Source organism: Tachypleus tridentatus, chromosome 9 (assembly GCF_004210375.1).
Source record: "Tachypleus tridentatus isolate NWPU-2018 chromosome 9, ASM421037v1, whole genome shotgun sequence".
NCBI lineage: Eukaryota > Metazoa > Arthropoda > Merostomata > Xiphosura > Limulidae > Tachypleus > Tachypleus tridentatus.
In genome coordinates, this window is record NC_134833.1 from 100,077,113 (window position 1) to 100,094,357 (window position 17,245).

Genomic DNA, 17,245 nt, shown 5'->3' on the forward strand with positions numbered 1-17,245 from the left:
TATTCATAAACATAGAATCACTGAGAGTTTATAATCATTTTTAGTTGAAGTAATTCATCGTATAATTCTAAACTTAACAACGGTTTTTCTATTGAGATATTATAACGAAAACTGGCTTGTTCTTTAAGTTTTGGTTTATTTGACAGGAAATTAAAATAATGGGCTTTCTACGATCTATCCATCGTAGAGAATTGAACCTCTGGATTTTAATGTAGTAAATCCTTAAACTTACCAGGGGATGTCATTAAGTAGTTAGCAAACTCACCTTCAAACAAGGGAACAAAATCCGATACTATGTGATGAGTTGTAAAAGTCATAGAACTTTAATGTTAATGGATACTGTAGTTTTTTCGTCCAGGTTTTGGCAACTAGCACAATAAAATGCTTAAAATGGAAACAACCAATGAACCTTCAAGGTTTGCTTTTAATAAATCGTGTTTGCTATAAACTGAAACTATAAAATAGCAAAAGCTGTATTTAATACTAGAAAGGCTTAGCATGACCAGGTGGTTACGGCACTCGACTTGTAATCTGAGAGTCTCAGATTCGAATCCCCGTCACACCAAACATGATTGACCTTTCAGCCGTGGGGACATTATAATGTGACGACCAATCCCACTATTCGTTGGTAAAAGAGTAGCCCAAGAGTTGGCGATTGGTAGGGATGACTATCTGCCTTCCCTCTAGTCTTACACTGTTAAATTATGGACGGCTAGCGCAGATATCCCTCATGTAGCTTTGCGCGAAATTCAAAACAAAGGAACAAACAAACAAATTGATACATACTCTACTACTAGAGCCAAATGTATTTTAATATACAGTTAATGTTTTATTAGTTTGAAACTTCTATCTTTGATATTTTAGAACATATTAATATTATATAGCACAGCATAAAGAGTAGATCTAACGAGTTCATTTAATTATTGACAAATATTTAACTTAAGGGAAATAATAGAGACCTATCCAAGTAATGAACAAGAATCTAACATCAGGCTTATTGGGATATACTTTTCACTTAGTTTATCCAATTCTCAGGATAAAGTGTTGTACGTAAAATACACAATTTTTTTATTTTAAAAAAAGTAGTTTTGTGTTTTTGATTCGCACAAAGCTATTCGAAGGCTATTTTTTTGGTAGTCATCCTTAAATTAGAAGCAGTAAACTGGAGAAAAGACCACTAGTCAACATCACTCAGCGCGAGTTCTTGGTCTACGCTTTACCAATAAACACTGGGATTCACCGTCATACTATGACGTCCTAAAGGGCGAGCATGCCCTGTAAATGTATTGGATCCCGTGATCCATAGACTTGGAGTCGAGCATCCTAACAATCAGACCACGTCAGGTCGTAATAAGAAACGAAATGTACGTAAATTATTGTACATAAAAAGCACTAACTTTATTTTCTTACTATTTGACATACATTATTCTGTTATAGGATATTCTGTGGATGAATATCAAATGTAGGTTTAAAATATATTGTAGTTAAAATCATAAAATAAAAGACAATAAAAGAAAGTATATTGAAAAAAAAACTGTTATGTTAATAAACACGTGAACTGAAAAATGACACTTTTTGTGTGCTTACAGTATTCCTTATTGTTTCTACACGCATAAGAACTCTGTAGATTTTAGTTTACTACAGATTTAATTTCACTAGAAGAAAGTGAAAGAAAAATGACGGATGAAGTGACACACTACGTCTGCAACACATATTTATTGTTCATACTTTAATTCGAAATGCACTGAAGACTTGTAGATTAGTGTGAAATTTTCTAGATATATATAGATCGTTATAATTATAAGATGATTTTTTGGGTTTTGCTCTTGAAGTTATTTAAAAGAAGTAATGAAAAATGTTGCTTGTTAATCCGGAACAAAAGTCAAAACTTGGAGGCAGCTGAGCGTGACTACGACCTCTCAGGGTAGAGAAGCTTGAAATTTGTGACAGCTGTCCGATTCGTGCATAATTGGTTTTCGATAATTAGTTGAATGTCAACTTCTTGTTGATTTTAACAACATTTCCATTTGTGTAACTGGTAATATACTTTTATTTTATAAGTAGTTTCATTTATGAAGAATTATTTAATCAAGTCTAGACAGTGAGTTCTTTGTATATTTGGTCATCGAGTTTCACTGTTGCGGTGTTACTGCTTACGTTTAAGTGTTATATTTCCAGCTGCTGGAGTAATCCTACCTCATGATTTTGTTCCTGTTGTTATTAGTTCAATTCTTTAATTTATTCTTTATAATACCGTCAAGTGAGGTTTTTCTTAACTGTGTTTACATCTTTTTCGCCCTTCGCTAGTACGGCGGTAAGTCTACGGATTTACAACACTAAAATCATGGGTTCGATTCCCCTTGGTGGGCTCACTCAGCAGATAGCCCGATGTGGCTTTGCTATATGAAAACACACACATCTTTTTGGAATTTTGTAGAATGTAAAGGGTAGAAACAAGGGGAAAAATATTATTATGGTGGCATACCTTGACACTAATATTTCATAACATATTTCTGCAATGGCAATATAACGGATGTACTTTTTTAGAAAGTTCTATTGTGTTCAAAGTAACCTATTGGTGGGGCTGCTTTAAAAAATGTATTAAACATCTGCCGCTCATTGATGGACAATGTTTGGATTGCATTAAACATCAAAACATCTTTAAAAATGTCAAATTCATGTTTGTATAATGAACATTGTACAAGAAAATGTCTCCCTTAATTTTGTCAAATATTGTAAAATTACAGCTTAATATGAGTTATAACTATAAAAGTAATTTTTCTTAAGCAATTTAGGTATAAAGCATTCGAACTTGAAAAACCAGTTCTTCTGTTAAGACAGGTTTGCTACAAAGGCTTAAAATATCATTGCAGTTCACTCTCAAGAAATAAAAGTCTTTCTCATTGGTCTTCTTGTGGGGTCTCAAGAGGGTTTTTTAAAAATCTGATCTTGTTCAACGTATCCTCTGTCATATATATCAGATCATATGAATTTCAATGGGACTTTTTTGGACAGCAGCGTGAAAATTATTTCATGATCTCCTAAATCTTTACTCGTTGACTGACTCAGCTGAGATAATTTTATCTATGTAATGCTTCCTTGATTTGTTGGATTTAAATTCAACTAGGTAGAACTCTCTATTCTGTTGAATCTTATCATTTGAATTGTCGTTTTCTTCTTCATGTTCATTGTCAACATCATCATCAGTATTTATGACACTTTCAGTACTTTGAGCTAATTCCAAAAATTCCTCAATATTAACGATAAATAATAGGAAAAAATTATTAATGTCTGTAGCCACAAGTAATGAAAAGGCAGCTGAAATTAACTAAGTAACAAACTGTACTGATATCCATTCTGTACTGTCATGGTTTTTTGACTCCAGAGATAACTGCACTTACCTCTTCGGAAATGGAAGTTTTTCTATTGTTGTTTGTTCGGTATGAAGCTTCTACCATCCAGATATTTTCTGCAGAAATAGTATAATTTGTTATTTTCAATGAAAATTGCAATAATGTATATGAAACTTGCATAAAACTAAATATTTAAATTGAAAACTGCGATTTAATAATTTTGAGTTGGAATTTTGTAGAATAAAAATTTTCTTTTTGGTTTTAATATTCAAAATTGCTCCAATGTTCAAACGTTCAAAGAGAACTCATTTGACGGTAACGTAGGTTATGTGGTTTATAGAGTTCAAAGTACATAAAATGTATTTTACATATTATCTATAAATTATTATTTTGTAAATATATTATCCTATATTTACAAAATATAGGATATCTATATCTTTGTGTTTAATTTTATTGAAGAATAAATATTAATTTTTTTTCGTTATTTCACAGATTTCCTTTAGTTATTCCAGATCTGGAAACGAAACGAACGTATTGACTGTTGAAGGTTTTGACAAAGAGCTCGATCCAACAAGGTAAATGTCTATTTAATTATTACGATAGAGCTATCGTAACACTTTCATTATAAAATTATCAAGTAGTTTCTTCCACCTAGGAAAATGTGTTGTTAAATAATATGAAATACCGCCTCAGTATTTCAATATTAAATTAAATCTGGGGAGATTCTTGTCTGTTTATATAGAGAAACTTAAATAATTCACTCGGATCGTCTATAGTTTGGGTTGGAAGGAAAATCGGTTTATCGTTTTGGTATTATAATACTTTTAGAGATTTCCCATCGTTTCATAAATATATATTAATAATTCATATTAAAATTCCTACTTCGACTTAAGGTATTAGATATTACCTTAGGGAAATGGGTGCTATAAAAGTAGAGATTTTCAAAGCATCGATAGAGAAATCAATAACAAAGTAATGAGCACCCCAGTTGCACAGCAGTATATTTGCGGATTTGTACTGCTAGAAGCTGGGTTTCTATACCCGTAATGGGCAAAGCACAGAATAGTCCATTGTGTATCTTTGTGCTTAACTTCAAACAAACAAACAAACAGAACAAAGTAATTAAACATCAGTTATTAGTTCTTAAAGTCGGGCTCCGCTTGGTATGGTAAGTGTGATATAATTTTGAAGAGGAAGGAGGAGTGTTATGACGCAAATGAACAGAAGAGAAAAATGGTCAAAGAACATAACTATCAATTAATAGCTCTGTAATCTGAATATGATTCACAGTATTATGCCGACTTGTTATACCGTGTAGAACAGAACAAAATACAGATGTAGTTATTAAAAGCAAAAGTGTCATAAAATAATATGCTACCTCAATTCATTCTTGTTATGCAACTCAGGAACCTGATGATAGTCATGTTATTTTAAATACAAATGATTAACCAAACATATTATCACTATCGTCGTTTCTGTCTTGCTGCAATCTGCTCTGACACTGAATCAGATATTTACAACAACGTAACCCCAGTGTACGTAATATTAGTGTAAGATTTTTCTTCTGCGATGGGATGCCCTATCAGTGTACATATTGTTAGAATAAGATTTACGCACCGTTAGAGTCAGACTTTACTAGGCTAGGTTATCGTTAGAGTCAGACTTTACTAGGCTAGGTTATCGTTAGAGTCAGACTTCACTAAGCTAGGTTCTCGTTAGAGTCAGACTTCACTAACGATAACCAAGGCACTTTCATTGACAATTGCGTCTACAAAGTAAAATCTATTTTGTAATGATACATCATTTTAAAATTAAATGTTCAATAAAATCCCTTTTTTATGGATGATGAATATTATTGAATGTCAAGTATAAGTACATTGTTGTAGAACTGTCAGATAATTCAAGAAAAGGCCACAAGCTCATTAGACTTCCGCAGGAACTAGCAGTTATACCTTTCCAGAGAGTGGATGTTTCCAGGAGCTAGTAGTTATACCTTTCCAGAAAATGGTTATTTCTGTTAGTACATCATATGAACCAATGAATGTGACAATATAATTTTTAAATTAAATCGCATTTTACCCTCTAGCAATAAAACAAATATCAACTTATTGGAGAGAACATACAACCAAATCCATATCCTTTTTCATACAAAAAGGTGACGCATGTAGTGTTGGTGGAAGTACCGTAGATTTTGATAGCCACATACAACAACCTTTATTGTCGTTATATTGTAGTACAATTTGATCTACCTTTAGTGTAACAGCTGATAATATTTGCTTCCTTCATAACAAACAAAACGAATAATTATTGTAAGAAAAGAGGCTTTAACGAAACGGAGTGACCAACATGATAACTAAACTTCGTCTCATCGATTATGTAAGAATGTTCATGTGAGGCGCATTCCAATCTCACCAAAATAATCCAGACACTAAATACACAGCAAACAGCTATTTCAAATGATTGGTTAAAGATAGTTGATGGGGCCTTTTCAACACACTCATGTTAATTATGCAGTATCGGTGCTAATTTTCCTCAAAGATGCCCGGCATGGCCAAGCGCGTAAGGCGTGCGACTCGTAATCCGAGGGTCGTGGGTTCGCGCCCGCGTCGCGCTAAACATGCTCGCCCTCCCAGCCGTGGGGGCGTATAATGTGACGGTCAATCCCACTTTTCGTTGGTAAAAGAGTAGCCCAAGAGTTGGCGGTGGGTGGTGATGACTAGCTGCCTTCCCTCTAGTCTTACACTGCTAAATTAGGGACGGCTAGCACAGATAGCCCTCGAGTAGCTTTGTGCGAAATTCCAAACAAACAAACAGTAAACCTATACACACAGATTAAAGTTGTTTCTAATTTGTATTCGTTTTCACAATAATGAAACCAGAACTACAATTACAATGACTAAATATGAAAAAGTCTTCTGTATTTGCGATCTACGTGAGACTTTAATGGTTTAAGTGTTTAAATGAAACTGGAATTTTAAGTTTCCTGGGATCTCAGTTAACCATCAAGTAAAATATTCTTATTAATTTAGTATTTGTGAGAGGCTTAATTTATTACATTATCTATCGAAGACTCTTTTGAGACAATAACAATAACTGACAACAAAGAAAAAAATCCGTTAACAGTTTAGGAAACTTTAAAATTCTTAGTTTTAATTTAGTTTAATTTTTTCTCATCTTGAGGTTTTTTTGGGCAAATATCACAGTCTGGTGAAAACATTTTTTCCGATTATAGAAGGCCTAAGGAGAGTTTAGTTTAATACAAAATGAAACACTCTAACTTATATACGCTATCATGTTTTGTGAAGAATTACACTATTCGTTCTTACGCACTCTTGGCAACTTGAAAAAATAACAAATAACATTATTAGAACTGTTATTAATTATTTATTTTTGTGGAAAACGCGTATCAGCAGAAAGAAAGATATTGTAGAAGTTTTTGTTGTTAGTTCTTGGATCATCGGTAAGGGTTTTTAACGATAAATATTGGGTTTCAGTACCTGCGGTAGGTAGAACAAAGTAGTCCACGGTGTAGCTTACTGGTTAACAGCAAAGTAAACATCCTGATTATTTGCCATATAATTATCATAATTACTTTTATTTACTTCTTTATCAATAGTGGATTTATAATTGTAACGGATGATTATTCTAGTAATTAAACGTTAATCGTGGATAGACTGAACTCTCTTTATCAAGTTTTTCCTTATAATTTATTTGCAGGTTTTTATCATTACACTGCCGCCTTTTCCCTCGTTTCGAGTTTTGTTTGAGATGATGTTGAATTAATGATGCTTTTCCACCATATTGAAGCCTATCGCTTGTGATTTGATGAACTGAAAAGAATCAACCAATCAAGATTATTGACTTCAAGCATTCTTGAACAGATGCCAAAAAATAAAAAAAGGCAAGTTTTAATATGTTATTCGTTAGATTAGATCTCCTGATTTATTTTTTTAACTGAAATACACAGTTTTCCTCATTCCGTTTACGAATAATTATTTTTAAAAACGTAACATAAGTTACGATTTTTTATTGTGGGTAATTACATTAGAGCATTGAATTACCCACCATAGCATATAACGAAATTTTTATTGTGATACATTATCGAAAACGTAGACACTGTGCATTTGAAACTACTGTGCTGTTTTAGAGTAAAATTATCGGTTTGAGTTTTAATGTGTTAAGCTATTTACAAAAGTATTCACTCTTTCTGTCTTGGCTTCAGTATTTGAAATATTATGATTAAAAAGTGATTTTTGAGCCTAGAAGTTAAAAGTTGAAGATTGTGAAGTGGCATTCTAATAAGTTATTTCTAAGCCTACTTGTTTGGCTGTAATTCCACGACTCCCATGGTAAGTGTATTTGAGTATTGATCAAACATTACATTGCACATTACGTACCTAGCACATTCAGATCTCTGATATTGCACAGTTGTTTAATTTTAAGACAGTATTAAAATATGAAGGAATTTTAGTTAATAACAGAGTCGATCCCAGTGCAGGGCACCTAACACAAGTATCGCCAAAATCGACATAGCATTTAGAAGTTATTGACAATTTTACAGGAGCAAGGGATCCAAATTCGAAGCTTTCAAAGGCCATAATTTTGCCTAGAACCGGCTTTGATTGATACAATATTCATTGTTTAGCATTTTTATCACTGATATTTCTGCATGCTTGTTAGTAGACTAGGGGGCAAGGAATGGCTTATTATGATTGATTATATTGTCAACTTGGAAAGTCTCTGTGTAAGTGGACACCTGGTAGTATCCCCTCTTCAGATTTTTCTCAAGCAACCTCTGTCACTCATTAACCTTTACACTTGTTCTTGTAATAATTTACAAAGACGCGTAAATCTGTTGTATGGATAACAGCGTGAAACAACAGCTTTTATCAAAGAAATGTGGTTACTTTTTTCAACTGTATATATCAGAGTAACTGATTAAACCTTTGGTTATGCCAAACCTAATCTAATTCAGTATTAAGATGATGTAAAACACTGGAGACAGCGAAGAAATAACACTTATTACGTCTAAATGCAGATATTGTTATTTGTTTTATATATTATTACTGGCCAAATTCATTACTTATGGTTGAAAATGAAATACCTCCTACGAATTGCCATGAGACAAACTAAAAATAAACTTGTATTCTCAAGATGACTGAAATGGGTATTAGAACTTTAATTAAAATAAAGTAGAGAGAAACGTTTCGACCTATTTTAGGTCATCTTCAGGTTAACAAAGATGACCTGGAAATGTGGTAAGAAGGTCGAAACGTTTTTCTGTAATTTATTTTTATTAAAGTTCTAATACCCATATCAACCATCTTGAGAATACATTTTCATTTCAAGTGGAGTTCTCGTAATAATGAATTAAAAGTAAACCTAAAACAATATTTTTTGTTTTAAATCCTGAGATGGACCAAATAACAACAAAAGAAATCGGTAGTCAGTGGTAATGTGGATCACACACGATAGGTCTAACCAATTCATTTCTAGTCATATATGTAGTTAGAAATTAAAATGTCATAAAACTACCTACATAAGTTATAAGGATATCAAGGTAAGATACGGTCACAAAACATAAACTTGCATCATGGTGTGAAGTGAGTTGGTCCATATTTTAATCCTCGGTTTAGTAGTATAAGTTTTCTTGCCATATTGTTTATTTTTCTCATATTAATCTAATTTTCTCTCAAAATAACCACTTCTTATTTTAGGTATCACTAAAAAATCTATTCATTGAATTTCAAGAATAACTAAACAAATAAAATAATAATTTTCAGAGTCACCTGTTTATTTAAATTGCATTTTCAACAAATCGTTTCAATAACACAGGTATCTAATTAATCTTATATTTGATTTTAATGTCAGAGTAAAATAATTATGCATAATATATTACACTTGAAATTCCCAGATATATGACCGTGGAAACACAAAGCAAACCATAATTTTTATTTGTTTCATATCTTTCATTCAAATCAATTTAACGAATAATCACGTAACATATAAACTATTAACTGTAGACTAGTTTTGTTGCTCTCTTTTCGATGTGGTTAAATGATAAATGTCGAAACTGGTTTGACAAAAGTAAAACTTTTATTTTCTATGTTTTTAGCGAAGACAAATTCTAAACAGCCATTGTTTTCGCCACCACAGACAATACACACAATAATGGGAGCGGTCGTTAACAAGAATGTCAAGATATCTGGTTTGATCACACAAAATCAGCGATTTTTAAGAAATTCAAGGTAAAATCTCAAGACTACGACATTAAGGGATAGTCACACCTTGCACGCAAATTGTAGAAGTGAACAGGCAGAATATAAACTTGTAAGTGCGTTGTTTTTTTTTTCGTTATATGAAATTAAAAGCTATACTTTGTAATAGATTTAGCGCATAAAAGTACGAATATAAGATATGTATGTTTGTTGATAAGCACAAATATACCCATTGGGCTGTCTGTACTGTTTTCACTCCGAGTATTAAAGTTAGATGTTTGATGTGATAGCTCTCAGCCTTACTATTGAACCACCAGAGGACTTATATAAGGTGTGAAATATGTAGTACAAAGATGAGAAATGAAAATATTTGCAATGTTCTTATACTTTCATTTAATATTTGTCAGTAGTGAAGTTTCATTTTAATTTAACTTTTAACTTTGAAGATTTGGTTAAGAACGTACGGTTCATTTGAAATAATTGAGTTTAGAACAAATTTTTACATGGACCAGTAAAGTTATTCATAGAACACTGTTGAGTTATGACGCTGAGTAAAAGACTTTGTTATCATGGTTTGATATAAAAACTGATATACATTTTTAGTTGAAATGTACGTTTATTTGTGTGTTTTTGTCATTTATTAATTTAAATCTGTTCAATAGATGATGAAAGATCGATTTTATTTAATACTTAACAAAGAGTGTGTGTTCTGTTTTACTGCTTTGTGGAGTGACATTGTAATTATCATTTCTAAGTTTGCTAGTGTGGTTATAACTCCATGACTACCATGGTAAGTACAGCTGATTATTGGTAAAATATCACATTGCACGTTAATAATTAATAATAAGTTGTTTGTTCTGTTTTAAGGATTATGTAGTGAAAGTTTCTCGAAATGTTTGTTTTGTGTGTCACGTGGAAGAATATACCAGAAAAGCTGAAACTCTCTTTTAGTTACAATCAAAATTCTCTTCCAGATAGTACTGAAACTCTCCTTTAGTTACAATCAAAGTTTTTTATTTTCAAAATTCATCAGTAAAAAGTAAAACTAGACTTGATGTGGTAAACAATTAAACCCTTGTGGTTACAGGCAACCAAGTCTGCTTGAATGGGTGACAACTGCATCTCATTCTAAAAGTGTCAATAAGGAAGCGCTAAATAACATCATATATTTTCACTTTGAATTTTAGTCTTATGACAGTCAGTCGCTTATATTAATGTTTATTTATATATTTTTCTTTATGAAAAATATTTTTGAACCACGTTTTCTAACACTTCTCAAGGTTATTTGGAAAAACACCTGAAGATAACACACTGAGATTAATATCAGTACTAAAGACAATGAAACATTAATATTTTAGTGACCACATACTTATATATATACTAAGTTTACTTGAATGGGTGACAATAACATTTCGTTCTAGAAGTGTCAATAAGGAAGCACTAAATAACATCATATATTTTCCGGACAGCAGTTAGTCCAAGAATGTCTGCTGGAGGGCACTTGGAAGGAAAGTATTAGAAAAAATTTAGATTATTTTTATATACTTTGGTGTTCTATATGTCACCTATGATAAAATAAACTGAGCAACTCCAAACTTAATTTTATAACAAGACAAGTAAGGTGTAGGTAAAGTTGGGTCTTGTTATTAAACTTTGTTTAGGTTCGTGTCATTAACATGAAGCTCTTTTGTGTTAAGTCTGAATGCTTATAACGATATAAACCAGGCTTCGATACTCGTAGTTGGCAGATACAGATAGCTCATTATGTAGCTTTGGGCTTAACAAGAAACAAATAATTAAGATGAAAACGATTTAGAAATGTTTTTTTAGCCTTCCCGGTAAGAAACATTAAAAACTGATTTGTTTAACGATTTTAATAACTTTAGAGTAAAAAGTTAATTGTTGTGCATTTTTGCTATATTAGTGATAATTATGTATTATTCAGAGAAGTAAGATTGTTCACTGATCAATTACCGTGTTCGCTTTTAAGCCTTAATATTAAAGAGTTTCTTTAATAGATAAGTTTCTGACATGCGAAGGAATACACACACACACACATATTCCTTCAAATAATGTTGGTAAATGTATGAATAGTTCACTACACTATACGTGAAACACGACATACTAGCTCAGACTTTAAGATTATCCGCAAAAGTTCTAATGCTAAAGGTTTATGTATTAAAGAAACTCTATACATTAAATGTTTGAAGCTTAACTGAATGTACGTATACATATATATTTCATTTTATATTTAGAAAACAGCGGTAGCACGGGAACGTTGCCATCTGTAACATTGTTGCTGAAATTATGTCATTTCGGAGCAGAAGTCCACAGAATAAGACTGAGTATCTTATTGATCCTGAAAAATAAAGTGCTTTTGTTGTGTTTTTCTTCATTCAACAACATTACTGTTTCATATTTACTTTTGTATTTACAGTTTTCACACGACTTTTATACAATAATCAAAGTGACCTCTGGCTTAAAAAAATATTGGTAAACTTCCTAAATAAAGTCCTAATATATTTAATGTTAGCGACATGTTCTTAAAGTAGAATAAGTTACATTATGATAGTAACTGATCAATAAACAATCCACATTCATATAAAAAACTAATAAAAAATGTATAGAAATTACAACATTGAACCTCCTTATTCAGAAGAACTAATGAAAAGAAAACTTTCATATCTAATGATGGGAGCTTTATAAATTCAGTTCTAATGTGGGTGATTAATTAAGTATATTGTAATACTTTTAACTCACCTTTAACGGAACATTCTTAGAAACATTTGTACCCTGATGATAAACAAAATTTTGTTCCTGTAGACGGATTTGATGACAACAAAAAAATAAAGAACCTGATCACATTGCTGCAATTGAATTCGTTATTTTCTTTCATCACTGGACACTGCTATGCGCATATTTAAAAAAAAGCAAAATAACCATCTTTTGTTAAGATTGGTTCTTCAAGTTTTTAATATGCCTGGAAATACGTTATGATCAAGAGAGAGTTTTGTTTGTTTGTTTGTTTCGGAATTTCGCACAAAGATACTCGAGGGCTATCTGTGCTAGCCGTCCCTAATTTAGCAGTGTAAGACTAGAGGGAAGGCAGCTAGTCATCACCACCCACCGCCAACTCTTGGGCTACTCTTTACCAACGAATAGTGGGATTGACCGTCACATTATACGCCCCCACGGCTGGGAGGGCGAGCATGTTTAGCGCGACGCGGGCGCGAACCCGCGACCCTCGAATTACGAGTCGCACGCCTTACGCGCTAGGCCATGCCGGGCCTCAAGAGAGAGAGAGTACAGAAAATATCCACACAAATTAGAGGTGTAATAAGGTTTAGAACGTTCTGTAAAAGTACTGAAGAGGGTGTAGAGTAATAAATATTAACTATGTGAGGAGACAAATGAGAAGTATGGAGTTAGTTATTTTTACAGATGCTACGGGTTGTTAAGGGTTAAGTTATAATACTGCTATAAACTGGGTTAACGAAAATATATAATTATCTTGTAAAAATCTTGATGACGGATGAAGGGAGTTTGGTAATATATAAAATTATTGTGAACGGATGAAGATATAGAGTGATCTTTAGTTATGCTTAGAACAGATAAGAGCACAAATCGATATCTAGGAACGTTAAGAACTGACGAAAGTTTGAACTGATGTTAAGAGGTGCTTAAAGCTACCGAGAATGTAAACTGAGTTTAATAATTTAAAGAACAGATTAACGAATGGACTGATGTATAGATAAGTGATCGAGATGTAATATTTAGCTGTTTCAGAGCAGGCGAAAAGATGGGATGATATTTAAATATACTTAGAAGAGATAAGAATGGGATATGTTAAGGAATACTAAAGATAGGGAACGATCATAGATATATGTGGCTAATGAGAAAATTTCAGAGAAATTAAGGACTGATGAGGATACGAGATTTTAGTTTTTCTATTCAAAGAACGGAAGACATTATCTAAGGATACGGGAATAAATAAGTAATGGAATGAACTTTAGAAAATTTAAGAAAATTATTACGAGTGAAAACTGGAAAAAGGTGGGAGAGAGAAACTGGATATTTTTAGAGAAATTTCAAAAAAAAGAAAAGGTGATGAGAAATTTTCAAAAAGGAGATTAATTTTGGAATACAAATTCTATAGTTTGTTTCATTTCCTTGGAATATCTGTACTAAAAATATTTCTAAATTCAGCATTTTTTTATATCTTATGACGTTTCACCGAATGAGAATAGTTGTCTTGATATTCAACACATTTTATTCTCTGCTCAAAACAGAAGGTTTATTAATAGGATTGATGCCCGTTATGGTCAAGTGGTTAAGGTGCTCGACACGTACGCTGAGGGTCATGGGTTCCAATCCCCGTCACCCCAAACATGCTCGCCCTTTTAGCCGTGGGGGTGTTATAATGTGACAGTCGATCACATTATACGTTGGTAAAAGAGTAGTCCAAGAGTTAGCAGTGGGCGGTGATGATATTCCCTTTAGCCTTACACTGCTAAATTAGGGACGACTAGCACAGATAGCCATCGTGTAGCTTTACAAGAAATTAAAAACAAACAAACATTAATAGAATTGATTGACATAAATTCCGAGTGAGGTCGTTTGGAAAAGTCAAGAGGTGTGTTGAACTATTTCTTTTTTAGTTTGGATTAGAAGAGTAAAAAATAAAACCTTCCGCATATACACTTACAATCATTACCCTGCACCCACATAGATGTTAGAAACGAAATAAAAGATATGCATATTCTGGTATAGAAATATATGAATATGTCATCTTATAATCTGTATTTTTAATTCAACCAGTGGGTTTATTTATTCCGTTAATTCGACAGGTCATTAACATTTTTTTATTATGAGAGTTTTCCCCATAAAGTATCTCAAGTAAAATCAGAATGTAAACCGTTTAACTAAAGGTATTTGAAAACTAGTGTGAAACTGTCGTGTCCAGTAAAAAGTAGCCATCATAAGCAAAAGAACATAAGCCGGATGTAGTCAAGTTCACGTGTAGAGCTGCAAATAGAAAGGCCTAATATTCAGATGTTGATGACGTTTAACATGCTCCGTATTTTCATTTGTCAACGCATTAGAAAAGAAAGTGATAGTAAACTTTATTCGGTTGAAAGAGTCATACATAACTGTTTTGGCTGCAAGTGCAGCTGGCTGACTGTCTCCTCTTATGTGAATAGCGATCTCCAATTTATGATTACAGATAATTTAGTGGACGTATGTTATTATCTGGGCCTGGCATGGCCAAGCGCGTAAGGCGTGCGACTCGTAATCCGCGGGTTCGCGCCCGCGTCGCGCCAAACATGCTCGCCCTTTCAGACGTGGGGGTGTTATAATGTGTGGTAAATCCCACTATTCGTTGGTAAAAGAGTAGCCCAAGAGTTGACGGTGGATGGTGATGACTAGCTGCCTTCCTTCTAGTCTTACACTACTAAATTAGGGACGGCTCGGTGCAGTGGGCTAACAACCTACTCACTTAAATACTTGTTGAAGAATCCGCAAGCGATTGCGGCCCTATGTTCCTAGATGGAATCTAATGGTGATAACTAACTAACTAACTATGTTATTATCTAATGGTATAAAATTAATGCAATAATTAGTTCTCTTGAGGTAGAGAAAAAGTAAAGAATTACAGAAAAAAGCAATAAGATAATTAAAAACTGCTTTTCATAAAATCCATTCTTAATGGAAAAATAAATGTTACTTGTTGCAGACAAGGAGCCTATGTATAAACATTTCTTCTATAATTATGGTCTCTTTTTAACACAAAAGTTTTTCTTGAGCGAGTTAATTCATGGTAACAGGCGTTTTTTCTCAACAGAATGCTAATGTTCGTTGAAACCTTAGTATTGAAAGCTATATAATCAAACGTTTGTTACTGGAATAACAGTGTTTCAACACTGTATAATATTATTTTTGTAATTTTAACTTATAAAACTAGGACTATTTATAACAGAGTTATAAAGTAATAATGTTGTAGATTACTTAATAAAATACAGTGATACTAATATCACAGGGTCAGTCCAATATATAATAGTTTTTGATTGTTATAACAAAGTCAATTTTTCCCAGATTTGTAATATAATTGCTCTGTTTAACCATTATTCAAACACTAAAAAGATAAAAAAAGAATTTTAAATGAATATATCAATATTATACACCAAACACGTTCTTACGTTTTAATTAAAAGCGACGATAAATTTCAGTTTCTCATAAGAACATTGTAAATGAATCACTTCACACACCAATATGGACTACAGTATATGACAGGTTTCTTTCAAAGCACAGGATTTGATTTCACAATTTTGCTCAAAGCTACACGAACTTTATCTGTTGATAATTTATCTCTAAAACACTAGAGGGAAACAAGCTAGCTATCACCATACAGAGCCGACTCATCTATTACATTATTATTAACGAATACCAGTATTTAGAGAAACGTAATAATGTCCCAACGACGGAAAAAGCGGGTATTTTAGAAAGGATGCGCATAAGCACCCGACTATAAAAATAGAAGCCGAACGCCATACACAAGTAAAAATAAATTGATTTGTTGTTATACTAAAAAAGGCTTTCAATATTGATTGGAATATTTATTGTCCCAGAAAAAGCCCATCTTATACTCACGGCCCTCACTGGATATGTGCTGTGTTTGCGACGATACATCGCAGGAAAGCATGCTTCGATACCCCTGTTTGGCACAGCATGGTTAGCCCATTGTGTAGGTTTGCTCTATTCTTCGAAAACACAAACTCCATTATTCTTCACTACGAGTGGGAAATGGTGCTAGAATGAATTTAATTTCGTACATTGAGAGTTCACGAGTAGTGAGCATTATAATAAGGTGTAAAAGGTCAACAGTAGATATATGACAAGTTCTTTTAAAGGTAGAGGATTTGGTTTTGAATTTTGCACAAAGTGTCACAAAGGTTATCTGTTCTAGTCGTCGAAAATTTATCTCTGCAAGACTAGAGAGAAGGCTTCTAGTTATCACTACAAACTGTTGACTGATGGACTTCCATTTTTAGTAACGCATGAAGGCATTTACCGTGACCTTATAAACCCCCTTCGAGTGACAAAGCAGGCATGTTTGATAGGATGAGCATTCGCACCTGCAACTGTGAGGTTACGAGTCAAACGCCTTACACAAGTAATCCTGCTTGGCCTTGAAGCACTGGGAAGAGAACGCTTACGTACGCATAGAGATAGTAGTCACGGATGGTGGAGAAAATGATGTATCAGGCCTACAGTAGAGAACATTGAGCGCGATACTCCTCTCCGTATCTGCAAAACTAGATGGACGAGTCCTATTAACTGAGCTCGAAAATTAAATTTTATAGAGCGGGCCAGTGGCGCAATGGATAACGCGTCTGACTACGGATCAGAAGATTCCAGGTTCGAATCCTGGCTGGCTCGATTAAGCGTTACAATTTTGCGTGTTTATTAAATTTGAGAAACACAATCTTGAGGTTCATTTGAAGTGAATTCAGAAGAGCACTTTTCACATTTCGAATGAAAATACCAAAGAACCGATGAACAACATACCAGAAATGAATTGAAAATCGGTAACGATGTGAAATATCTCTCGTGTCAATTAATTGGATAATTTAAATAATGATCCTTTCGCTTACGAATACGAAACACGATGATATC

The 17,245-nt window shown here is 33.1% G+C and overlaps 1 protein-coding gene and 1 non-coding gene across 2 annotated transcripts in view; both read left to right on the forward strand.

Annotated features, from left to right (window-relative positions):
- Positions 1–12,439, forward strand: part of LOC143225871 (fringe glycosyltransferase-like) — a 36,928-nt gene extending 24,489 nt beyond the window's left edge. Inside the window, exons 9-12 of the mRNA XM_076456028.1 lie at positions 3,846–3,928; positions 7,071–7,254; positions 9,469–9,683; positions 11,827–12,439. Coding sequence (XP_076312143.1) covers positions 3,846–3,928; positions 7,071–7,125 — 138 coding nt within the window. The 3' untranslated portion in view covers positions 7,126–7,254; positions 9,469–9,683; positions 11,827–12,439. The remainder of the gene's footprint in view (positions 1–3,845; positions 3,929–7,070; positions 7,255–9,468; positions 9,684–11,826) is intronic.
- A 4,496-nt stretch (positions 12,440–16,935) lies between these two features.
- On the forward strand, positions 16,936–17,008 carry TRNAR-ACG (transfer RNA arginine (anticodon ACG)). The gene has a single exon. It is a non-coding gene; the product is annotated as a tRNA-Arg (tRNA).
- Positions 17,009–17,245: the final 237 nt, after the last annotated feature.